The 24335-nt window shown below is 47.7% G+C and overlaps 7 protein-coding genes across 7 annotated transcripts; 6 read left to right on the top strand and 1 right to left on the bottom strand.

Annotated features, from left to right (window-relative positions):
• Positions 1 to 953: 953 nt before the first annotated feature.
• Positions 954 to 3178, bottom strand: DFJ58DRAFT_837648 (uncharacterized protein; the record flags this gene model as incomplete). The annotated part of the gene is made up of 13 exons (XM_041392387.1): positions 954 to 1038; positions 1092 to 1261; positions 1311 to 1505; positions 1559 to 1708; positions 1755 to 1940; positions 1977 to 2144; positions 2245 to 2418; positions 2470 to 2621; positions 2675 to 2758; positions 2798 to 2860; positions 2915 to 3016; positions 3073 to 3099; positions 3160 to 3178. The coding sequence occupies 13 exons, from the start codon at positions 3176 to 3178 to the stop codon at positions 954 to 956; spliced, it is 1575 nt and encodes a 524-aa protein (XP_041248539.1).
• A 1144-nt stretch (positions 3179 to 4322) lies between these two features.
• On the top strand, positions 4323 to 4538 carry DFJ58DRAFT_631955 (uncharacterized protein; the record flags this gene model as incomplete). Its single annotated transcript, XM_041381214.1, has 1 exon — positions 4323 to 4538. A coding segment is annotated over one exon (216 nt), but the record flags the coding sequence as incomplete, so codon positions are not given.
• Positions 4539 to 5147: 609 nt separating this feature from the next.
• DFJ58DRAFT_837647 (uncharacterized protein) lies at positions 5148 to 5981 on the top strand (the record flags this gene model as incomplete). The annotated part of the gene is made up of 3 exons (XM_041392386.1): positions 5148 to 5238; positions 5287 to 5615; positions 5670 to 5981. 3 exons carry the CDS (start codon positions 5148 to 5150, stop codon positions 5979 to 5981), a joined length of 732 nt encoding a protein of 243 aa, XP_041248537.1.
• A 1813-nt stretch (positions 5982 to 7794) lies between these two features.
• DFJ58DRAFT_723180 (uncharacterized protein) lies at positions 7795 to 8292 on the top strand (the record flags this gene model as incomplete). Its single annotated transcript, XM_041384961.1, has 1 exon — positions 7795 to 8292. One exon carries the CDS (start codon positions 7795 to 7797, stop codon positions 8290 to 8292), a length of 498 nt encoding a protein of 165 aa, XP_041248536.1.
• A 351-nt stretch (positions 8293 to 8643) lies between these two features.
• Positions 8644 to 9493, top strand: DFJ58DRAFT_723179 (uncharacterized protein; the record flags this gene model as incomplete). The annotated part of the gene is made up of 3 exons (XM_041384960.1): positions 8644 to 8974; positions 9077 to 9256; positions 9327 to 9493. The coding sequence occupies 3 exons, from the start codon at positions 8644 to 8646 to the stop codon at positions 9491 to 9493; spliced, it is 678 nt and encodes a 225-aa protein (XP_041248535.1).
• A 5376-nt stretch (positions 9494 to 14869) lies between these two features.
• Positions 14870 to 15840, top strand: DFJ58DRAFT_742433 (uncharacterized protein). The gene is made up of 5 exons (XM_041387194.1): positions 14870 to 14945; positions 15003 to 15181; positions 15235 to 15280; positions 15332 to 15613; positions 15668 to 15840. The coding sequence occupies exons 2-5, from the start codon at positions 15158 to 15160 to the stop codon at positions 15676 to 15678; spliced, it is 363 nt and encodes a 120-aa protein (XP_041248534.1). The 5' UTR covers positions 14870 to 14945; positions 15003 to 15157; the 3' UTR covers positions 15679 to 15840.
• A 3901-nt stretch (positions 15841 to 19741) lies between these two features.
• DFJ58DRAFT_714092 (uncharacterized protein) lies at positions 19742 to 23301 on the top strand (the record flags this gene model as incomplete). The annotated part of the gene is made up of 7 exons (XM_041383979.1): positions 19742 to 19771; positions 19841 to 19906; positions 19964 to 20136; positions 20191 to 21472; positions 21548 to 21605; positions 22031 to 22112; positions 22170 to 23301. 7 exons carry the CDS (start codon positions 19742 to 19744, stop codon positions 23299 to 23301), a joined length of 2823 nt encoding a protein of 940 aa, XP_041248533.1.
• Between the last annotated feature and the right edge of the window lie 1034 nt (positions 23302 to 24335).

Below are 24335 nucleotides of genomic sequence, written 5' to 3'. Positions count from 1 at the left end.
CTTCACGCACTTTCGCACTTCGCTTTCCCGTGCGTGCTTTCTCGCGCTTTCACCGCCATTCACCAGGGTTGTTCAGCATCATTCCGTGGATCCTTGCTTTCCTTGCTTTCCTTGCTTCCCCTTTAGGGTCGAACGTTCTTGCATTCTGCGAGTATAGCAGCTAGGCAGAGCTGAGACTCACTTATACTGGCTGAGCACTTTTCTTATATGTGCCTGCCAGGTTGTGATACCCACACCGGCGTGTGTATCCTTTGAAGAGGTGCTCCTAGTGTCCATGCAGTGTAGTCAAGCTGTACTGTGACAAGAGTGGGAATAAGGGATTTCCAGCTGTCATACAAACGAGTGGACATCAGATCGGGTTGCGTGCGACGGCTCAGTGTGGATTGTGAATATGGAGAACAGTTATCAGCAGATTCAGTGACTGGAAGTACATCGTCATTGTGAAACACCTCTTCCCAAGCATCAGTGGACTCGGTGTCTGGCTTGAGGGCTACAGTTTCTGTGTGCCCATCTTGAACAGCATCAGGAAAACCCTCCCATGTAAACTTAGATAAAGCTGCTCACATTAGATCTTTTTTAGCGCAACTAATACAAATTAGACATATTAGATGGACTAAGCACCCTAGCCAGACTTTATTGCTGATTTCCAATTAGCCATACCTTGCTGCCATTTAAAACAATTTGACATGTCCTAGTAGTCAACTAGGAAAGCCTTTACATGCGCTGAGAAACACTGATAGAATGACTTTCACACTTCGAGTACATGAAAAATTTAATATCATTAAAATCGGGTATCAGGCTACAGCGTGGCGGCGGTAATGTATGACTCATACGAGCAAAGCAAAAAGCACGAGAAAAACATAGTGAATGGTGAGATATAGCAAGTGGCGAGGTATAAATGATTATAAGACACATTGAATGTCCTGCAAAACATGGCATGTCAGTGAGATATTCTACTCGTCGTCCATGCCGTCGAGGTCCAAGAGCATTAGATCAGTATCTTTGTCATAGGCTCCAATTGTGTCACGACAGAAATGCCTGTAAGGAACAGTAAGTCAGAAATATGTACGCCAACTCGGATGCAGACTTACTGAACCTCCTCATAGATATCAGACATCATTTTGTGAAACTTGACTGGAGCCATCCATTGGATTTTCTCCAACAACGCCACATGGTATGTATAGATATCACAGAATTGGTTGCCTGTGAACTTGAAGTCATTGCCCACCTTGTTCTTCTTTGCAATCAGAGTAGTGTGAATCTAACAACAAAGAAGGTTAATGAGCAGATAAGTGCGAACACAAACTTACAGCTGTGCTAACTATGGCTAACATGGGGATGGGGATTTCTGGCTGACCAGTTTTGTTCTTCGCAATGTCAACAAAGCGTCGAGCAAACTGCGAACCAATGGACTTCGAGTTCTTGAAAAAAACCTCATATACAGTGTCGACTATAGGCTGCCCTTGATATGGTTTCTGTCGTTTTGGTGAAGGAAGACCCTCTGCCTTGATGTGAGGTGTCAGTGTGACATCAAATTCTCGCCTGAAGAAAAACTAACATCAAATATCTGTGGAAAAATGTAGGAATGACTTGCGAGGAGACGGTCAATGATACCATCGCAGTTATGGCCGAGTCGGAAGTATCCTGGGGCACATTTATAGGTGACATCCTTGATATCAGTGTGAAAGAGGCTCGCATGAGCATCAATCTATAGCAGGTGTCAATATTAAACCATGGTAAGACAGATCACTTACTAGATTAGCGAGCGCCGACAAATATTCATCATCAACATACATCCGTTTCTCGATTGGCACTGTCTTGTGGTGCTTCGCAGCCTGCAATAGGATTTCCCGCGCATATGAGTTCTTGGCCACGAGTTCAGGGTACCCGTGCTTGAAGGCAATGTATGCCTTGACCTCAAGAATACCATGTTGGATCACCTTGCGAAGTTCCACGTTCTGGTCTGTAAGTCATACTGACCCAGTCTTTGTGTAAACAAGATTGGCCATGGGGTCAGCATGCAGAGACATGGAGGGCTTGGGTTTGATATCAAGGATGGAAAGATCTTCCTCATCTTCTTTGTCTTCTTTGTCTTCTTCCACTACAGAGGAGTGCTTGTTGCTCTTGTTAGCATGTTTGAGAGGCTGCAGTCCAAAGGATGATCTTGTCATTGGAGAGTCCCACAAGGGCTCTTGTTGAGTGGATTTTGATTTTAGTAGACTTGGAATCGAAATATTGTCTTACTTCGGCAGCATACTTCTTCTCTTTCGCACTTGAAGGCCTGTATTGAGAGCCCCATACAGGCGGTGGAGGTGTCAGTGACTGGGATGGAGCATTTTTGGTCTTTTGAGGTCTGCCAGACTCGCTCTTTGCAGGCTTTTTCTGGTGGTCTGCCTGCACATTGGCAATTGCAGGAACCTTGAAGGTCGCACAGATTACTTATGTAAGCTGGTAGTGCGGCAGACTCACCTCTCCAAACAGAGCTTCTGCGATGCTCTCAACTGGCTCTGATTCTGAGTCCGACTCTTCAATTTTGGAACCGGAATTTCTATCAGAGGCACTCTGCTTGCTAGCACTGTCTGAATCAATATCCAACTGTTCAGTGATGACTCGGACACAAGCTGCAACTTTCAACCATTAGTAAGAGTGTCATGTGGCAACACGCAATGCTGACCCCTCTTCTTGGACCACTGAGGTTGGCTAACCTCCATGTTGTCCTCAGAGTCTGATGCGAGAGGTGGCGGCCGCTCTAATCTTTCTGTGAGCAAGTTTGGCTTTTGTGGGCACTGATACTTACTGCAGCTTTTGCTTTTTACAGTTCTGAGGAGAGGTGCTGGTGTCCTTACTTTTGTTCTGCCGCCTGCATTTATCATGGTGAGTTGTCACTACATGTGAGCTAGTAATTGCGACTTACTTTTAACTGACTTGACTCGGACCCGTTTTGGAACAGATGCAATATCGCCAATAGGTGAGCATTCACGCTTCCATGCCCATTTGTTTCGGAGTGGTCCCCACACTGCCGCAAAGTGTCGTTGTTGTGAGTATGAATTTGTATGGTGACAGTGTGCTTACCTGGATTTTCTAGAGCCTGGTCTTTTGCTTTGCGTCATACTTGAACCAAGTGAGTTTTAACCTTGTTAACATGATTTTTTTTCTTACACCATGGATGAGAGTCCATTGAAGGTAAGATAAGGTTGGAAGGAGTAAAAAATATGAAAAAACAAATGTGAGAGTGCCTTTCTGCTACAGAGAGACCACTTCAAAAAGGTGAGTGAGTGTTTTCGATCAAGTTAGAGCCAGGTATTCAATTTGAAACAGTCAGCCTATTATACCATAACACTGAGCGCTGAGCCAGGGTTGGCCTTTCCCTGTCTTGCTTAGTCTGCTATTTAGTGAGTTCATATTGGAAAACTTAAACACAGCCTTACAAAGTCCTAGCGCACACACTCATTCCCTCCCTTATTGGTGGCATGCTAATCAGATGCAAGACATTTCCTCCGTTTACGGACTATCAAGAAGCATCCTCCTCTCCATTACCACCCTCCATGTTTGGCATGTTCAGGTACTATGGTGTTTCCTCTGTTTATGAACTACATGGTAATGGTTCCGTCAGCCTGGCTAATCGGATGCAAGATATTTCTCTGTTTATGGACTATCAAGAAGCATTCTCCTCTCCATTACCATCCTCTATGTTCAGCATGTTCAGGTACTATGGTGTTTCCTCTGTTTATGAACTACATGGTAACGGTTCTGTCAGCCTGGCTAATCGGATGCAAGATATTTCCTCCGTTTACGGACTATCAAGAAGCATTCTCCTCTCCATTACCACCCTCTATGTTTGGTATGTTCAAGTACTATTGCATTTCCTCCGTTTATGAATTATCAAAAAGCATTCTCCTCTCCATTACCACCCTCTATGTTTGATGTGTTCAACTACTGTGCTTGGCGAAAGTCATTTATCTATGCTGGCATGTGCCGGACATATTTAATGAGGCTGATATTTGCTTCCATTGCTGCAAGATTCGGATTTTCCAATCTCCGAGTATGTGGCATACGGTCAGCCTAACCTTCACTGCCCTCGTATTGCTCCAGCGACTCATGGCACATTTTCCCACTGCTTTAGGTTCTTCCGGTCACCGTCTTTTCATGTCCGCTTTCATACTCGCATCAATGGTTATCTGTGACGACACTTACTCCAACAAATCCTGTAGTATTGTAGTGCAGGGCATGTTTCAATTGCGAGAAATTAACCAGATGGAACGCGAGATGTGTCAGTATCTCCTTCCTCCTCAAAGACAACCCCTCCTCCTACCCCTCCTCCTACCTTCGCTGCCCTCATATTGCTCCAGCGACTCAAGGCACGTTTTCCCATTGCCTGGGGTTCTTCCGGTCACCGTCTTTTCATGTCTGCTTTCATGCTCGCATCAAAGGTTATCTGTGACGACACTTACTCCAACAAATCCTGGAGTATTGTAGTGCAGGGCATGTTCCAATTGCGAGAAATTAACCAGATGGAACACAAGATGTGTCAGTATCTCCTTCCTCCTCAAAGACAACCCCTCCTCCTACCACAAATCCCTTTCCGCCTCCTCCAGCTGCTTTGGCACCCACACCTTCATATCACCATAATTATCCTTCGCCACCAAAGCCCGCTTTCCCTTCATACTCCGCCGGACCTGCCAAATTAAGTCGCATTAGGCCGAAAAGAGAAACTCTGATGCATCGCTTTACCTAAACTTTCTTTACTTTGGCAGAGCCTCGCCACCTCTCTTCTCTGACCATCAGACTTGCATACTTCTGATTCGTTCTTACTGTTGGGCCACAAGTTGTAAGTGATTTTTAGGCATTCAGTGTTCGATTTTTTCATCAAATCTACACAGAACATGCCTCAAATAATGTGTCCCTCCTGTGATAAAAAGCTTGCATCAATCACAGGTTATAGCCAGCATCTCGTGAAAACCACCAATCCCGGCTGTCACACCCTCTACCTTTCCTCACAGTGATTTGCTTCAGACCCACCAGAGGAAGGAGATATAGGTGCCCCCGATCCAAATAATCTGTTTGAAGGTGATTTCTTTGGAACATACACTGAGGATGAGCTCGCATGGTCAGGGTCAGATGATGAGAGGGATGTTGACAGGGCACATATGGATGAAGATGACTCAGATCATGACATTGGCGATCACTACGAATGGGAACCTCCTGTAGTACCAGCACCTCCAAATCTTTCTGTGCGTGGTGAGCATCATGACATTGGCGACCACGACAAATTGGAACCTCCTGTAGTGCCAGTACCCGCATGTAATGAGCACAATGACACCTTGCACCCACCTACTGCAGATCAGGGCCAAGATGCTTGGCATACGGCTCAGCAGCGACTTCGTGAACACGAACAGGCACCCATAATTGTCCATTACCCTGATATACGAGCAGGACAGCCTGTCGAAACCATCAAGCAGCCAAGCAATGCAACATACCATGCACAGCTTAATGGCGTGAGTGCAGACAACATCTACGCTCCATTTGCCTCAAAGCTTGATTGGGATATGGCTCGATGGGCAAAATTACGAGGTTCAAGCTCAACTGCATTCGATGAACTTGTCTCTATTGAGGGTGTAAGTCTGTGCTTCTGTCAAACACCAGGATCAATCTAATCATAACACCTCCAGCTTAGCGAAAAGATCGGTCTTTCCTTCAAGAATACATGGGAGCTGAACAAGATCATCGACGATGAACTTCTGGGTCATCCAAAATTCAAATGTGATCAGATTGTTGTCGCCAATGAAGCGTTTGATGTCTACTATCGCGATATCATTGAATGCATCAAGGCTCTTTTCAGCGATCCGAATTTTGCTGACTTCCTGGTCTTTGTGCCTGAACACCGCTATGCCAACGAAGATGAGACGATTCATTTATATCATGAGATGCATACCGGAAAATGGTGGTGGAATAGTCAGGTTGGTATTATATATCTTTTATGAGCTTCAATGTACAAGTATTAACACTGTATTCTCTAGAAACGCCTAGACCGTGAGCGCCCTGGTGCTACAATAATTCCTGTCATCATTTCATCAGACAAGACTCAAGTTACGTTGTTTCGCAACAAGACAGCATACGCCATCTACATGACTATTGGAAACATCCCAAAGGATATTCGTTGGAAACCATCACGCCAGGCACATGTCCTTCTCGCATACCTTCTGTTAAGACTGTAGCTCAAGGGTAGACGGATCCGAAGGGCTTGGCCTCAGCTCATGCGCTGTGCCCCTTACCCGAGTATGTGCCCTTAATTTCAGAATGAAGTCCAGATGGAATCCAACAAAGTCCGAAGGACTGCCGGAGGCTGGCTACTCTAGTAGAGTGCTAGAGGACTTCTGGATGAGTGCGAGAAACTTCCAGAGGAGTATAGGAAACTCCGGAGGAGTTTCATCCACTGTATTAGATCCAAAGGTAAGACTTCCCAAGGTAAGTTCCCTAGATAGAAACACATAGAGGATAGGCTGCAAGGGACAGAGTCCAAAGCAGGATAGGATAGGAGGAGTGGTCCGAAGGACAGGACGTCCGGAGGTCCAAAGGTTAAGATGTCCGAAGGGTACATCGTCCAAAGGTTATGACGTCCAAAGGTTACGATGTCCAAAGGTTACAACGTCCAAAGGTTACAACGTCCAAAGGTTACGACATCCAAAGGTTACGACATCCAAAGGTTACGACATCCAAAGGTTACAATGTCTGAAGGTCCGAAGGTTTACGAGGACCGTAGGAGCGGACAGGATTAGGACAGGAGGGGAAAGGCTACTATGGACAAGGTCTGGAGTAGAAACAAACAAAGGTAGACTACACTATGGTAGAGTCGGATAGATGGGGTTTAGACAGAAGTCTCAGAAAGACAGGAAGTGCCGGAAAGGCAAAACTTCGGTCTTAGGGAATCAATCCCTAGACTTCAGAACAGAGGCATAGGGGACAAATCCGAAGGTCCGGATTTCTGGCCTGGGGAATCCATCCCTAGGCCTTGATGGAAAGGCAGAACTCAGATGGACCACAGTCCAAGGCAAGAATGAGTGAAGTCTAATGTGCGAGAGAGCAAGTCTATGTTGATATTCGAACTAAGGAAACTTTACAGGAGTTGTACAGATCTTTATATACTGGAAGGGATCCGAGAGGATCGGTAAGCTGAACACAAATGCTATGTACAAGCATGTGGAAACATATTAGTAAGTATGAACGGAACATAAGTAAATGAACTCGGATATGAACAGAGTACAAGGATCAATAAGCAAGACGGAAACAGAGATAACCAAAGTCCGGAGTCAAGGGGATTACCATAAGGAGATAGACACTGATTTAAGGTTTGGGCTTCGGATATGAGTATAGGTCGGATCCAGAGGTCTAATATCGGATGAAGCATCTGGATATCAGATGAGCGGATCCGGAGATCTAGGTGAAGACAAGACTATGATATGGATCATGAATATAGTCCAATAGTCTAGGGAAGGTAGAGTCCGAGATGGAATGAGCTCGGATCCGATAGGACCAAGGGTGGATGAAGCAGGCTCAGCTGCAGAGGTCCGAAGGTATGGATATATGGATGTACGAAGGTGTATGGATCCAAACCGATAGTGGACTGGAGGACTAAAGGCATGGATAAGGGTATGGAGTCATGGATAAGGGTATGGAGGTCCGGATGTGCATCCGGAAGGCGTGGGAACATCATCGGACGAAGGTCTGGAATATGAGATATGACACCTTCCAACAACTCGCCTCGAACATGTTACCAACAAAGCCGCTCGCCAACGGATGCTCGCCAACTTATATCACACTTGTGTGGGACGCGTACTTGCTCCACTCGCAGCTGCTGGCATCGATGGCATTAATATGCAACGTGGTGATGGCACAATTCATCGAGGACATCCCCTGTTCGCATGCTTTGCAGGAGACTATCCAGAGCAAGTTTTAGCTACTGGAGTCAAGACAACTCAATGTCCAAAGTGCGACGTTCCCTCCGACGAGCTTGGTCTAGCAGCTGGTGTTGCAAACTGGCAACCACGAGACCTGGGTGTGGTACTTGATGCACTCTGTGCTCTTGACGAAGGTGGATTGGCCTTTGTTCGTGCATGCGCAGATGCTGGCATTAAGCCGATTGTCCACCCGTTCTGGGAGGGACTACCCTTTGTCGATATATTCGAATCTGTAACTCCTGACGTTCTGCATCAACTATACCAAGGGCTCATGAAGCATCTCCTCGCTTGGCTTTCTGATGCATGTGGCAGTGCGGAGATTGATGCACGATGTTGACGCCTTCCCCCAAATCACCATATTCGACTATTTTTAAAGGGTATCACAACTCTTTCATGTGTGAGCGGTACAGAACATAATCAAATTTGCTGTTTCTTGCTCGGCATCATCATCGACATCAATCTACCTAATAACATGTCTTCAGGTGGACTCCTCCGTGCCGTCTGTGGTCTGCTAGACTTTTTACACCTTGCTCAGTACCCGTCTCACAGCTCTGAGACACTGGTTTTACTTGATGAGGCACTTAACCTTTTCCACGACAACAAGGACATCTTTATCAGCCTCAGCATTCGGAATTCTTTTAACTTGCCAAAGCTCCACTCCACAGCTCACTACGCTCACATGATTTGAATGTATGGCACTACGGACAACTACAATACTGAATACACCGAACGCCTTCACATTGACCTCGCAAAAGACGCTTATCGCTCTACAAATTACAAGAATGAGTTCGCTCAAATGACGACTTGGCTTGAACAGCGGGAGAAAATTTTACGACACGAGAAATATATTCAGTGGAGACTCATTGGAAACGACGCACGTCCGCATCATCAGCCCCATCCCCCAGAAATGACATTTCGTCATACTCAAACGATGACGAAACATCCTACCATCAAGGCAGTCACATTGGACAAGGTCGTGAACGAATATGGCGCCATGCACTTTAACGAATCTCTCACATGTTATGTTGCGAAAGTCACACTTCCTGCCAACACTACTGTTACGGCCAGGCAGCGCAAAGATTGAGCAGCTGATATACACATCCCATTTCAAACACTACCAGTCTTTCACAAGGTGAAATGGCTCTCGGCTGATGTTCGTGGTCATGGTGATCCTCTGGTCACAGTTGATAGCATCCATGCACGTCCTGGACATTCAGGAACATTTGCGTCTGACAGTGTTGCACCACAATTTGATACTGTGTTTGTTAATGATGGTACAGATGGGTCACTTGGCATCAAAGGTGAGCGCTCTGAATTATGCTATTGACTTGGTACTCAGTGGTTACTATTCAGGATATTGAATTGCACAAGTCCGTGTTATATTCTTAATCCCTCCCAAAGCCATCCCAAAACTTTTCCCGTCCACATTCCAGCCTCCAAAACATCTCACATACATTGAATGGTTCTCTGCCTTCCGTGTACCTGACCATGATCACAGCTTGCACAAGGTCTTCTGTGTCATCAAAAATGGAGAATGAATGGCCAGCATTATCCCAATCAACAACATTTGTTGTAGTGCCCATTTGATTCCGCATTTCGGCCCTGTAGCTCCTCATGAATGGACTTCTGCTAATGTTCTTGAGGAGTGTTCATCATTTTATGTAAATACATACTTGGATCGATATAATTTGTAACACTGCGCTAGTTACCAATGATTATCATTAGCTTGCACTATACTATCGCTCTTAGAGCTAGCTACCATAAGTTTCCACAGCTGTCGAAAATTTCTCTAAGAAGATCTAATTTATTTAAGTTTATATGGGAGGGTTTTCCTGATGAGATGAGGTATCCTGAGACTGAGTTGAGCCTGCCATTAGACTGGCCATCTTGGCAAGTAGCTGGCACTGTTTGACCTTCTGACCCGGCACTTCGACTATCACCTGAGTTTTTCATTTGTCTCTGAGTTTCCGTGGACTGGAAAAGTGCATACCCAGTCCAGAGGATGTAAGTTGAGCTGCACGGGTCCCTGCATGTGGAGTCACTGGCATGATGAAGTCTTGCAGGAGGAGAACCAAGAATAAGCAACAAAGAGTCTGCGAGAGAACACAAAAAGCATAGAGGTATGGTAGATAGTACAGAGGGTCCAAGCCACGCAATGCTTTGGATCATCCTGATGGAGGGCAATGAGGTGCGCAGAAGGAGGACAACGAGGTACCAGGAGGAGGGCAATGAGGTGTGCAAAAGGAGGGCAACGAAGTGCACAAAAGGAGGGCAACGAGGTGCGCAAAAGGAGGGCAACGAGGTAGAGTTATATTTTTAGAATGTAGCTATTTACATATGGAGGATCCTCCCGGCTAAGGGGCCTCTCAGCCCAGTTTCCCATAACATAGAAACCGGGTCTGAAAGACCCTTTATTGGCACCAAGAAGTACTGCCTGAGGTGCGTTGTAGGCAGTTCGGTCCAACATAGTCTGACCATATAGTTTCACTAGTCCAACACCCATTGTGCCTTTGGCACAGGAAGCAAAAGGAGCGCTTTGTGCTTGTCATGAATTCCAAATACAAATCATTATTCTTTCTTGAACACTCGCAAAACACCCGTTAAGCGCCCATCACAAGCGCCTGTAGTTAGCGCTCAGTCAGCGTCTATACCAATAACTTTCACAAACCCTAACCCGAACTTCTCCATTCCATTAGCGCCCACTACCTCTATCTCCGACATCCCTGATTTCGACTTCCTTACTCAAGCTATTAAGTCACGTGACTCTAGAACCTTCGAGAACCCTTGCACAGCCATCACACGTTCCATGACATCATAGTGTAGTTATATTTAGAACATCGTACGATTCCCTTTTCTATTTAATGATTGGCTAGTTAGTTCAGATTCAGATTCAGTCTCCGCTTCAATATATGTATATAGGTAGCTCGTTGTAGTCAGTAGTTCTTCAGTTCAAACCTCTTTTGTATTAGCTTATTGCTAGCAATCCTAAGACGTCCCTGCTATCCTCTCTTCTTTGTTAGACAACCTTTGTTTGAGTCCTAGTCTCTGCCCCAGCGTTAATTCGTTTAAAGGGTTGTGACAGCGCTCCTTTTTGGCTTCCTGGCCTCAGCTGCATCCTAATATGTGCAGTAAATAATTAATGAAAATTTGAATGAGAGAACAGGGGAATGGGGTAACGGGCCAAAGGTGTGAGCGGATTGGCCCATTACCCCATTCCCCTGTTCTCTCATTCAAATTTTCATTAATTATTTATTGACATGTGCTGCACTCGAACGGGCAATGGTATTGAGTCGGCGCTCGAAATCACGTGACAAAACCACGCGATATTTCCAAAAAGAGGTTTAAGCGAGCTAGGCGAGTTAAGCGTTCTTAAGCGTTTCTAAGTGTTCCTACGCGAACTAAGCGTTCTTAAGTGTTCCTACGCGAAAGCCACGCGAGTGCCCGTCACTCCCCGAAACCCGTTCTCCCTTACTTTATAGATAACTGACACTAACACCTATCCAGAGATCATGGAGGAAGTCAAAACAACCAAAGGTTGCATGTCAAAATTGTCGTATATTGCCAGCTCGCTACCGAAATGACACATGTTACAATACCAACCCGCCATGACAGAGTTGTCAAGAGCGACCACTGTCACCTTGTTGAGGACTGGCGGCAGGTGATTGCAACCAAACTACCACAGTTGTGTATTTGACGGGTTCCACCCAACTAAGTTCGGGTATTCAAAGCTTTCTCGATTGGCATACAATTATGATAGGTATTATGCAAATTTTAGATGAGATAAAGCTTGCTAATAATTTGTCATTTTCGGGTCATTTACCTGATGATGCAGGGACTCGTCGTGTACGCCTCATGGTAGTGACTGTACAGCTATATATATAAACATTGCCCATTGCCCACTGAATCTAGATGCTGATTTCGCGTCAGGCATCTGCCGAGTTCACACACTACAGCGATCGATTATAGGACTACACCAACGCTTCTCCGTCACATCTACCTTCCCCCATGGATCCTTCAAAAATAAGAGAGAAAATCGGTCGCTTTCGAATCCTCGTTATAGGAAGAGCGAATGCAGGAAAAACTACCATCCTCCAGAGAGTTTGCAACACACGGGACAACCCAGAAATCTATAACGGCGCTGGAGAAAAGGTGCGCCTCATAATGCTAGTAAGAGGCTGTGATGACTGACCCATGCATCAATATCAGATCAATGCTACAGTTTTAAATGCATCCAGAGAGGTAATGTGTACTCTTAGTTAATGACATGAACTGACGTGCTCCCAGCGTGGAGAGCACGAGATTGAAAATGAAATGGTGTTTCAAAGCAACCCAGGGTTCGTCTTTCACGATTCACGCGGGTTTGAGGCAGGCGGCGAATCCGAATTTGACGAGGTGAAGGCATTTATCGCGGATCGTTCCAAGGAAACCAAATTAAAAGATCAACTCCATGTCATATGGTAATTGCAACTAATCAATCACGACATGCGCTATCTCACAGTTTCAACATAGGTACTGCATCCCAATGGACGGGGCAAGCAGATCATTCACAGAAGGCGAAAAGAAATTTTTCTCTCAGTGTGATACAGGAAGGAGTAAGGCTTCGCATACCAGTATCGTTGATGTTCGACTGATGCGCAGAATTACAATCCTCAGTTCCAGTGATGGTATTGTTCACAAAGTTCGATGCCCTCTACGACATCGCATATGCAGAGCTGAAGTCGAAGGGAGCATCGTTGAAAGGCGCTAAAGAACGGGCGCCGAAACACGCCGAGGAGTCGTTTGCTAACGGTCCACAACTGAAGTTTATCAGCGATGTCCGATGGCCTCCAAAATGCCATGTATGCCTTCCTAGTAAGTCGGTTGATGGTTGAGTTGCGATACATGATGACCGTTGATCCATTAGATATGGACAAGAATGGTGCAGATTGCGGGCCACTCATCGAACACACGGCTGGAATCCTGGACAATGAAGTGCTGCAGCAATTATTTGTCTCGACCCAGCAGATCAACTTGGCTCTCTCCGTGAAATATGCAATTCAGATGTAACTACCCATGGTCTCATTTACCTGCCGCGGACGTTAGCGGCTGATACTGTTCAGAACACTCCAGGGACTTTTTGACTCTGCTGAGGCAGTAACATCTCAGGGTCATGAGAAGATGATAAGGAATTTGGGTGCCTGGTTTCCACATATTTATGTAAGATTATTGGAAAGTTCAAAGGTTGCTCTCATTTACGTCGAGCGTTTACTTGCAGGCAGTATGTCTGTTAATCCCCCTTTGAGCTCAACCCATGCTGATCGAAGTCATTGCCCACTGTTCGCAGCCTGTGAGTGTGTCAATCCTCCTTCGAGCTCGAGCCATACTGATCGAAGTCATTGCCCACTGTTCGCAGAATGTGAGTGTGTTGATCTTCCTTCAAGCTCGACTCATGCTGATCGAAGTCATCGCCCACTGTCCGCAGCCTGTGAGTGTGTCGATCCTCCTTCAAGCTCGACCCATGCTGATCGAACTCATTGCCCACTGTTCGCAGCCTGTGAGTGTGTCGATCCCCCTTCGAGCTTGATCTATACTGATCGAACTCATTGCCCACTCTTCGCAGGATGTGAGCGTGTTGATCCTCCTTCGAGCTCGACCCATGCTGATCGAAGTTATTGCTCACTCTTCGCAGGATGTAAGTGTGTTGATCCTCCTTCGAGATCGACTCATGCTGATCGAAGTCATTGCCCACTCTTCGCAGCGCGTGAGTGTGTCGATCCTCCTTCAAGCTTCAAGTTCCAGCCATGCTGATCAAAGTCATTGCCCACTGCTCGCAGGCTGTGAGTGTGCCGATCCTCCTTCGAGCTCGAGCCATGCTGATCGATGTTATTTCCCACTGTTCGCAGGAAGTGAGTGTGGCGATCCTACTTTGAGCTCGACCCATGCTGATCGAAGTCATTGCCCACTGTTCGCAGGCTGTGAGTGTACCGATCCGCCGTCGAGCTCGAGCCATGCTGATCAAATCCATTTCCCACTGTTTGTAGCGCGTGAGTGTATCGATCCTCCTTCAAGCTCACGCCATACTGATCGATGTCGTTGCCCCCTGTTCGCAGCGTGTGAGTGTGTCGACCCTCCTTCGAGCTCGAGCTATACTGATCGAAGTCATTGCTCACCATTCGCAGGCTGTGAGTGTGTTGATCCTCCTTTGAGTTTGATCCATGCTGATCGAAGTTATTGCCCACTGTTCACAGACTGTGAGTGTGTTGAGCCTCCTTCTATCTCGAGTCATGCTGATCGAAGTCATTGCCCACTGTTCGCAGCGTGTGAGTGTGTTGATCCTCCTTCGAGCTCGAGACTTCCTGAATCAAGCCATCTCCCATTCGTTGATAGAACGTGAGCGCATTAAACCTTGGTCGAGTTCGTTCAAGCATTCCTGACCAAAGCAACTGACCATCTGTCGACAGGAGGTTAGTACATTGATCCTCTACTGACCTTGAGCCACTGACCGAAGCAATCATCAATACATTGACAGCTTGTGAGTGTGATCATCCTCTGTCGACCTCCTGCCTTCCTCACCGATGCAATCGTCGATCCATTGTCAGGACGTGAGTGTATTAATTCTCTGTCACCCTCGCGCCATACTGATCAAACACGTCGCTCCGTTAACAGATTGTGAGTTAGTCTATACGTCATCGAGCTCGAGCCATACTCACTGAAGACATCGCCCATACGTTCACAGAGTGTAAGCACATTGATCCGCAGTCGAATTGGAGTATCACTGACCAATGAAATTGCCAATCCCTATTGACAGTTTGTGAGTGTTTTGATCCTAGAGCCTTGCTCGCGAACGACATCGCTGACCCATTGACAGTCGGCGAGTGTCTTTACCCCCAATCAAGCTTTAGACTTGCTCACCAATACTATTGCTCATCTACTGACAGAGTGTCAGTATGCTGATCCTCCGTTGAGCTCGAACTTTTCTTATGACTGAAATCGCGCATCCCTTAACAGATTGTGAGTGTTTTGATCCTAGAGCCTTCCTTGCGAACAACATAGCTGATCCATCAATAGGACGTTAGTTTCTTCATCCTTCTTTGACTTCGGGTCATCCTGACCGAACATATTACACATTGGCAGAATGTGAGCGTATCGATCCTCAGCAGAGGTGGACGATTTTCAACTTTCCACCATGATTTGACCAGCTTTATCGGAGTCATTGTGCAGAGATGCGGTCTAGGTTACTCTCTGTGGTATGTCCAATTGGTCATAGATTGTACACATTTCTCATTTGCGAATGTGCCAGGCCTCTGGCTCATCGCCCTTGGAGAACGTTGTTCAGCTCATTTCTGGTGAGTTTTGAGGCTACGTTGCAATGAACCTGCTTATTATTGATAATTTAGCTGTCGTCATTATCTTCGAACACTCTTTCTACATTTTCGACAAGCGGCGCCATCTTCAGGACCAGCAAGAGTCTGTCCCCTCTTTTCATGTCGCTCTCGAGCAATACATTGTGTCTCCGCATGCAACAGCTGTCAGGGAAGCTGTGAGCACTGCTGTCCAGGCGTATCAAGGAAGCATACTTGCTTGGATGGCGGTGTTACTGTTTGGACGCTCTCATAATGAGAAAGCGAAGGCAGAGCTAACCAAGACTATTCTTGAAATCACTTTAAATCATTGCCTGCGTATGTTTGACCGTTATGTTGTGGCAACAATCCCACTGATTTGCTTGTCTTCAGCAAAACCTTAATGTTGAGCAATGCAGCACAACGTAGATGGTGTTCCGGTTCGGAGTGGAGTTGAGGGTGAATACGGGTACACGGGTTTCTTGAATGGTCTGTCGAGGTAGTTTCAGGAGGTGGAACTGTGCGAAATGGTTGTATGATTGTGCAATATGATGATTTCTCTGGTATGGCGTATGCGTGTTTGTATCACTCCGGTCACCCTCACCCGTGATGGTGGTGAGACATGTTGGGCTTTCCAAGTATCTGTGGTGCGACTCAAGTGCATCGAGGTTGGGTGGTGGGGCCAGGTTGGATGATGTAATACCACGTGGTTAATCCGAGAGCCTCCTTCGATTTCAAAGTTCATCTTGCCTTCACCGACAGTCATTCGAAATAGTCCCAGAATGATCTGCTCGTCTTTTGATTCGTCGTCCAGTTGCTGCAATTCATACTCACAACCAACTCACAGCAATAAACTCGATTCAATCTAATATTGTGCCTTTGGCGTCACGGTTCTTCAACGTACGTGTCTATTTCTGTGTCCACTACGTCGTGGACCGTGGTTGCCTTTCCAGTATCCGCTGCAGCGGCTGATCCTCGGACGGACCATCCGGCAATGTTCAAAATGCCGCAAAGCGCTTGACTCAGTGCGTGTCATGCCACGTTCTGTCCCTCGGGCCTTGACGCATATTTAAGAGGACAAGCTCCGATTTTTGTGGAAACTACATTGCCCGACCAGCACGGGAGACACTAGACCCAGGACCACGTACCATCTCACACAGGACCGCACCACAGGTCCTTGCAAAGTTCAATGTCCGAGCAAAGAATATATTACCCGCCGCCCGCACCAGCACAGCACAATATGGTACAACCCTCGGCTCCTAACTCCGTCACCATTCCTTTTGTTGAACCTTCTCATGATCATAATATCGGTGTAATCAAGGTGTAACTAACTACAATCGACACAGCATGCTACCTTTCATCCCGACATCCACACATCTGTTGGAGTCTTGTTTCGGGCAACGCTCTAAACGGTGAAGATTTGACTATGTACTTACATGTCATAGGCTGAACTCAGACTGCGCCATGCTGAGGCGTGTTCCGTTCTCGGTATTCAGTTCCGAACGTTAGTGCTGGCTTGTGCTATTTGAGCGTGCGGGGGGGTTACTTGTATCTCCCCACCGGTGACCCACGCTAAAATCCGTCGGCAACGCAGCTGCCTGCCATAACGTATAATGTCCCTCATTGGCGAAGGCAGGGTCCTATCACGTACGCACGAATTCTCGTTTGCTCATGCCCCTGATTACGACTCATGAAGTACTTAGTACGACCAATAGACGTGTCTGTATATGGAACTACGAGTCATGTGAATGATCCCTGCACGTGTTTTCGTACTTGTAATTCTTCATCTGCAAGTGTTTCACTCGCACGAACAATCAATCGTACGCGAGTAGCGTCTTTCGAATGGACAGATCACATACGAATCAAGGGACGTTATCCTTGACAGATTTACCGATGGACCGATATTTGTACACTCGAGTCATAGCGGAAGTACGCAGGCGTGCATATTACATTTAACAGCTGGCTGGCGTTTATGCGCACTTGTTCCCTCAACGTTACCGCAATGGCTCTAACTTTAATCCCTGGTTCTTCTGGTAAGAACGACTACTGTTTACAAAACACCGTTCTTCGGGTGAATTGTCCATGCGGAGTCCTTGACTGACTGACTTCTCGAGTTCTTCGTCTCCGGACATGAGGTTATGAGTGTTGGCTCGCGTGTGATGAAAGGCGCTCCAAGAGCATGAAGTTCTAGGCGTTGAACCATGCGCTGGTAATTCTTCAAGCTCCAAAGGCTTGGCCGGAGGTAAAATCTCGAATCCATATCTGATGAAGTAGGTAAGCACCGTCACCGGCGGGTGGAACAGTTGCGTACCCGAAAATGGGCGTTTATAATGAACGGCGCAGATAGCTTGTCTCCTTATGCTCCATACACATGCACTAGCGCAGCATATGTGTTCTTTATCCGCGTCTGCAGGTACAGTGGCGCGACGGTTTAACCAAGTACAGACAACGTTGTTTATGCTCTTGGTTCTAGACTTTGGAAGCACCGGCGGCAAAAATTCATTCATGATCTACGAGAAAAAGATACAACGACGTCTACTTATATTCATGTTGTCCCCCTATCTGATGACCGCTGAGATGAACGTAAGGTATGTATGTTAATGAAGCGTGTAAATTCCGCAGTACATCGATCCCGATCGAGGCTTTTATGAGAGACCGATGTAACTCACTTTGGAGTTGTGGAGTGGTGATTAGTACTTGATCGTAATACTTGAGCTGAAGGTGGGAGGGGAAGCCTAGCTCGTTGGGACTAGGCTAGACCTTGATAATTGTAAGCTCGTGATAATTAATGAGGAGTCGGCCCGGGCGGATAGTAGTAGCGACATCGAATGCATAATTGGACGAGCAGTAATTAAATTGCTAACAGGGTGAGCCACTCAGCAAAGACTGTAACTCGGCAACTTGGCGTTGGACTGCCTGAACGTACGTCTGTGGAATGATGATAAGAAAACTCAAGAATGGCAACTTAGCAGCGGCCGAGCTAAGAGCCTATGCCGTATATTGATAGTATATGAACTCAGCTGGTCGTACTACTCCACATATGTACGTGTCAGTCGATGACTGTTTTGGTAGTGAGGTTCCCAAGTGACGAATCTTGCGTAGGAGGACCTACGAATGGTGGAGCTTGAAGGGTCGCATGGTTCAGGCCCCGTGGCGAGTGATGGACGTTATATAGGATCGGAGTCCCATGTGAGATATTGGGATGCCCTGACGGTGGCGGTACTGTTTATGAAAGGAGGATTGGCGTCCCCCGACACGTATTGTGATCGCGGTTCATAAAGGAGGAGAGCGGAGATCGTCGTACGTACGAAGGGAAAGTCCTTTAGTGCGCTGGAGATGGTTGAACATTCCAGAGTATGAAAGATGATTTGTTCCGTCCGAAAAATATCAGAGTGGCGGTGAAGATAGACGGCTGCTCACGAGTGGTGGAAAAACAAACGTGTGAGAGCGGAGGGGTACGATGTAGCTTCCCCTTCGTCGTTCGATCTCCATACTTAGTAGAAGATGACTTCTAGCGAAAAGTGCCTACGTGAGAAGGTCACGGGGCGAGAATAAAATGCTAGTGGGACGACGGTGATCAGTGACAGAGTACTGAACAACCATCACATGGATGGACTTGGTGGATGAAATTGACGGCCGAAAGAAGAAGGATGGAGGATGAATGAGTGAGTGTGGACGACGGGCAAAATCGGCCGGCGGCAAAGAGAGGGAGTGGAGAAGAGAAGGACCGGGCGCTGTGCGGCACGGTGGGGCTTGAATGTGTGAAGGTGGACATTGAGCGAAATGACCGCGGGACGGCCTCGAGGCAAACGACTTGTGTCCTTATTAGGGTCAGTTGGTTGAACGACAGGGGTATTACCTAAAATGAACATATACCTGATGCTGTGTAAGTATTCGTTTACTTAAGGATCAAGTCGTCCGGGGAACCGGGATTGTAGGGTATAGGGCATCGAGATTGGGTTTGTCGTGGAGGAGATGAAATACATCGTGAAGAACATGAGGCAAGCATGTACTCGTGAATACCTAAACTAGGTATCCATTTTGACTTGAAAGAAAGAAGAGAAGTCAACGAAGTTTACTCGACGATGACTAGTACTTGGAGATTCGAACGGTGACTCGGGTGAAGGCGGTTCGTATGCTAATTACAATGTTCAGTTAGAATGCAAATTTACATTCGCTTTTCAATTGGACGGGACACGTTGTCGAGGCACGGATACCCGGTACGATCGCAAGGGGGGGTCGCTGAATTGTAAAAAAAAATAACAACAATCATAAATTTTTTATGAAATGAAATATTTGATGGGCCTCGTGCTACTAACTAAGCGAAACGATCTCGTAAGCAAAGCGGCCCATCAGACTTTTACGCCTGGGTTCCCCGTTCCAATCAAAGTCTTCTTATACTCTGATCAAGCACACTGAAACTTAACATTCACTTGCCTCGTTGTTCCTCTGGACCTTCATCAGTCCATGCCGTCCATAGTCAACCTCAAGTTCAAGGTCATCATCCTCTTATTCATTTCTAAAAATTCCTCAAAGCGCTAACATTAACTCCATTCCTGTGTATAGGGTAACAAGTCTTTTGTTGCTTTTAGCAACTTGAGCGACACCGAGTCACTCACAAAGACTTGGAAGGTAGTTATCTTCCCCATATCTAATCTCGTTTAATCTCGACACTAACCCCTTTCATAGGTATGCACCAAAGTAGCATCATATCTCGAGCAGGGCCAACGCCTCGAGAATCTTTCTTGGCGACTTTGGCACTTGCAGAACTTAATGGTCGACACCGACAATGCAAAGTCCAAACGCGAATTCAAGAAGTTGTCAAAGAACATGGGTGACAAACTCGACAAGGAGAAGGGCCGGTATGTTTCCTTTCACTCCTCCCCACAGCATTTTACACTAATCATTTTTCGTAGCGCTATTGAATCTCTCGAAGCACCTGACTTCAAACGAAACGCTTCAACTGACCTCATCCGTCAACGAGCTGTCGAACGCGAACGTTCCCGAGAGGCTTCCCAAAACGCCCGGCCCGGTACTATTAAGCGAATGCAGTTTACATTCAGCATCGACGCTCCTCCCGGCTCGTTCCCCGCGACCTCTTCTTCATCCTATACCTTCTCTGGTGAAGGCTCCACCCCCACCAAGCCAGACCTCAGGCCTAGCGCCGAGTTCAGAGAGGGTCGCAGGCGCAGGAGAGGTGACGGTACCTCTGGCACTAATCATGCCTCTTCCGACCCCGCATCCAACCAGAATGGCGTTTCTTCCTCTGCCACGAACGACTCATCTTACGAAAAATTCGTGGCCTCGTACGAAAAGCTTCATTTCCCTCCTATTTTTAGTACTTCGTTCGGCCCAACTGCTATCCTCTACTCTACCCCTACTCTATCTAACCCTATGAGCTACGGCGAAGGCGTCAGTGGTGGCTGCGCAACCGGCTTTAGCATTTTTCGTCCAACAATCGAACTCCCCCTAGACGAGCTTCTAGGCGATGAGTACGATGGCGAAGACGACCGAATGGCCGACGCTCCCATTGGGCAACCAGACGATACAAAAGAGGACGGGAACGACGAAGGTGACGTCGTCATGCGGTACGACGAATACAACAACAACATTGTCCCCACCCAGCCCGAGGGCGAGTCCCTCCTTGGCGGGTCTTCTGCAGCAGCAGCTTCCGTTGAGCAAGACGTCTTGATGAGCGATTCTCGTCAGCAGCAGCAACCACAGCCATCTACTCCTGATCCGTTCCCAATCCCGCAGGTTCCTTCTCACACTCACACACACACACAATCGCACCCGCGCACTCGCGGCAAGGACCGCTCCGGCAAGACACCAACTAACCGTCCTGTACTGACTGTGCAAACGTCTGCCACTAAGAAGACTAAAGCTGGACGGCGTGCTTCTGGAAGCGTGAAGAGTCCCTCGTCTGCTGCCCCGTCAGCATCTGCTCTCAAGCACTCTGCTGTTGCGAACGTGAAACATACTGCATCCGTGACGGTACCTGCTTCTGCTACCGCGACAAGCCTTAATCCCCTTCTCACCCTTGGAGGCGCTGCACCGGGTGGAGGAAAAGCAACGCTTACTGCTCCCGGCGGCGTCAAGGCTGAGTGTAGCAACTGCGGCGCTACTCATACCCCGTTATGGAGAAGGGGATTGAACGACGAGTTGAATTGTAACGCTTGTGGTCTTTATTGCAAATTGGTGAGTGATACTTCGTCTATATACGTCATATGGACTTTGTTGAGCGATCATCTCATTTCTGTTTCACTTTGGCAGCATAAACGTCCCCGTCCAAAGTCCATGCGTGCTAGTCATGGAGAAGGACGACGCGGTGGTGCGTCGTCTTTGGCATCTGCGTTGTCTACGTTGGCCTCGATTACGGCGCCACCACCTTCCTCTTCTGCTGCTGCGACACCGGTTGTGGAAATGGTGAGTCCTGGTGTGAGTGCGGCAGCTGCAAGTGCCATTGCGAGTGTGAGTTCGGGTGCGGGTCCGAGTGCAGGTGCAGGTATCAGTGCGAATGTCACTGCTGCAAGCTCAGTTAAGGGTGCTGGTGCTGGTGTAAGTTCGAGTTCGGGCGCAAGCCCAATTGTCACTGCGACTGCTACTGCCACTGTTACTGCGACTGCGACCGCGGGCATGGGATTAGGTGCAGGCAGGGGCGAAGTCGTAGAAATCATTGGTAAGTCTGATTCTATTTCGATTGAGTGGACTTTCGAGAGGGGTATACTTGAACATATATTAACTCTGTGTCTACAGGCAGCGCGCAGTGCTACAACTGCCACACGACTGCAACCCCTCTGTGGAGGAAGGACGACGAAGGCAAGACCGTTTGCAACGCGTAAGTTCTCATTTACTGCTCTTACCATAGGCGTACTAATATCAAATATACATATAGATGCGGCCTCTACTATAAGCTCCACGGCTCCGCTCGTCCCATTAGTATGAAATCCGATATCATTCGCAAGCGTTCTCGACACGACGCTCGCGCGCAGCGTTCCTCCCTCACCGACACCCCAGGCGCTTCTAACACGCCAGGTACTCCTTCCGAGACGCTTTCTCAAACTCAGACGCCATCCGCGTCTCCAGGCGTCTCGCGCCGCCCTACGCCGTCGCCTTCGCCAATTTTGGCACCAGACAGCACGACACAGCCCGTTGCCTCGCACAGCATGAGTGCGGGGATGGGCGCAGGCGCAGGCATGGTGGGTACGGGTATGGGGGGCAGCAGTGAGTTAATGGGTGCGTTGGGTGACACCTACGCGGTGTATAACCCCTTCCCTGGGCCATACCACCCAGACTATCTCAGTCAGAACTGGGTGCCTCCCAGTATGGCTGGCGTCAGTGGTGGCCCGAACGAGGCGTTACCATTCTCTGGAGTCGATATTATTGACGGGGAAGCGGGTTCCAACACATCTTCGTCTAACGCATCTCCAAACACCAATAGTGCTAGCAACGTTCCTAACAACAACGCCAATAATACCGCGAACGCCAACTCGAACTCTCGCACAACTGGGCGTACCGCCAAGCGCCGTCGTATGAGCACTGACAGCGTGTCAGAGCCTCCTAGCAGCGCGGTTTCTTACTCCTCTTATGGAGGGGACAGTTTCACGACGGGTTCTGGCGCGACTAGTGCAGGTACCTCTTCGTCTTCGCGGCGTAGCAGCATGGACTTCCCTTTCTTCAGTCCTTACACCGTGTTCCGAGGGAACGGTAACAACGCGTTCTGGCACCACTCTAGCAGCGGCGGCGGCGCTGATCGCAGCCCGCAATTCGTGCACCCTCCAATGTTACCTGATACTGCTGGAACCTCTGACGGACATGCACATGGGCATGGGCACGGACGTGGTGGGCATGGACACGGGATGGATTTCCTGCACCCGCCAATGATGCTTCCTCAGGAGGAAGAGAGTCTCTTCGCTACCTATTTGCATCCGCCGATGATTCTTCCACAGGAGGGTGAGCAGGTACAGCACGGGTACGAGTATGGGCAAGGGGAGTACTACGAGACGGGCAACATGCAGCAGTACTAGGCGGTTGGATGTTACAACATTCTACGTCTTGCGCGCGTTCCGTCTCGAACGCCTTTTTCCTGTCTGCCTTCTCGTCCGCCTCATCTTCTCCGTCGAAATCAGCATTGCATTCTTCATCTGACGCACGACTTCTTGAACGCACTGACATGATCCCACGCCATCTCACGACATTTCTCTCGTCTCGTCTAATGTCTCCCTCTGCAAACGTAGAGTTCACATATCATAGCTTTTCTTTTGCTCGTTGGCCTTGGTTCCTACCGTCGTCATCCATTTCGCAATCATTTTCTCTCATCATCTCTGTCTCGCCATCTACACTCCGGCACGCTCGCTAAAGGCACTCGCGCAGCTTAGACTCATAGAGTCATTCCAATTTCACGCAACTTATCTCCATTGTGTATCGGTGCTTTTTCTACTGTAATCGACTCCACACGCGAGTCTCGTTGTCTCTGTTAGTGACTTGGGATAAGGGTTCACCAGTCAATCTGTTTCATTGTACCACATTTCCTTGTATTCCTCTCCCTACGTTCCTCTCTTTTACCCGCTTCATTGTACTCTTTCACCCTCGTTTCCCTACCTTCCATCCTGGAGATCGCTACCACGTATTCCAGTCTTCCAAACCCAGCAGCTTCCCTTACGCCTATCCGTACATATTTTTGGAAGATAACTCCTCATTTAGCAGTTTTCGTCAGTCGTTGTTTGTATACTCACTCACTTACGACCTACGTACATAACATCGCGAAGGGCTTCGCGGATCAAGCCCCCCAATGGAGATGGTTATATCTATCTACTGGTTTTAGTTTGAGGGCAGGTTTAGAAGTGAAGTTGGTGGTAAGCTTAGCAGTTTGGGTGGTTCTCGTGCCTCCATCGTTTTGTGGAGTTGGGGTTCTAGACGGGCTTATTATCTCAGATACGCTGGTCTTGTGGTGGTGCTTAACGATTCTGTAACAGCGCAATACCTTGAAACGGCGAATCAGTACGGCACACGTTCACCCTTTCTCATTCCGGGGGTATACCAAATTCGGAATACACGAGTT

This window comes from Suillus subalutaceus, assembly GCF_016647625.1.
Source record: "Suillus subalutaceus strain FC151 chromosome Unknown DFJ58scaffold_12, whole genome shotgun sequence".
NCBI classification, from domain to species: domain Eukaryota; kingdom Fungi; phylum Basidiomycota; class Agaricomycetes; order Boletales; family Suillaceae; genus Suillus; species Suillus subalutaceus.
Note: the sequence above shows the minus strand (reverse complement) of the source record. Positions and strands in the feature narration are given on the sequence as shown.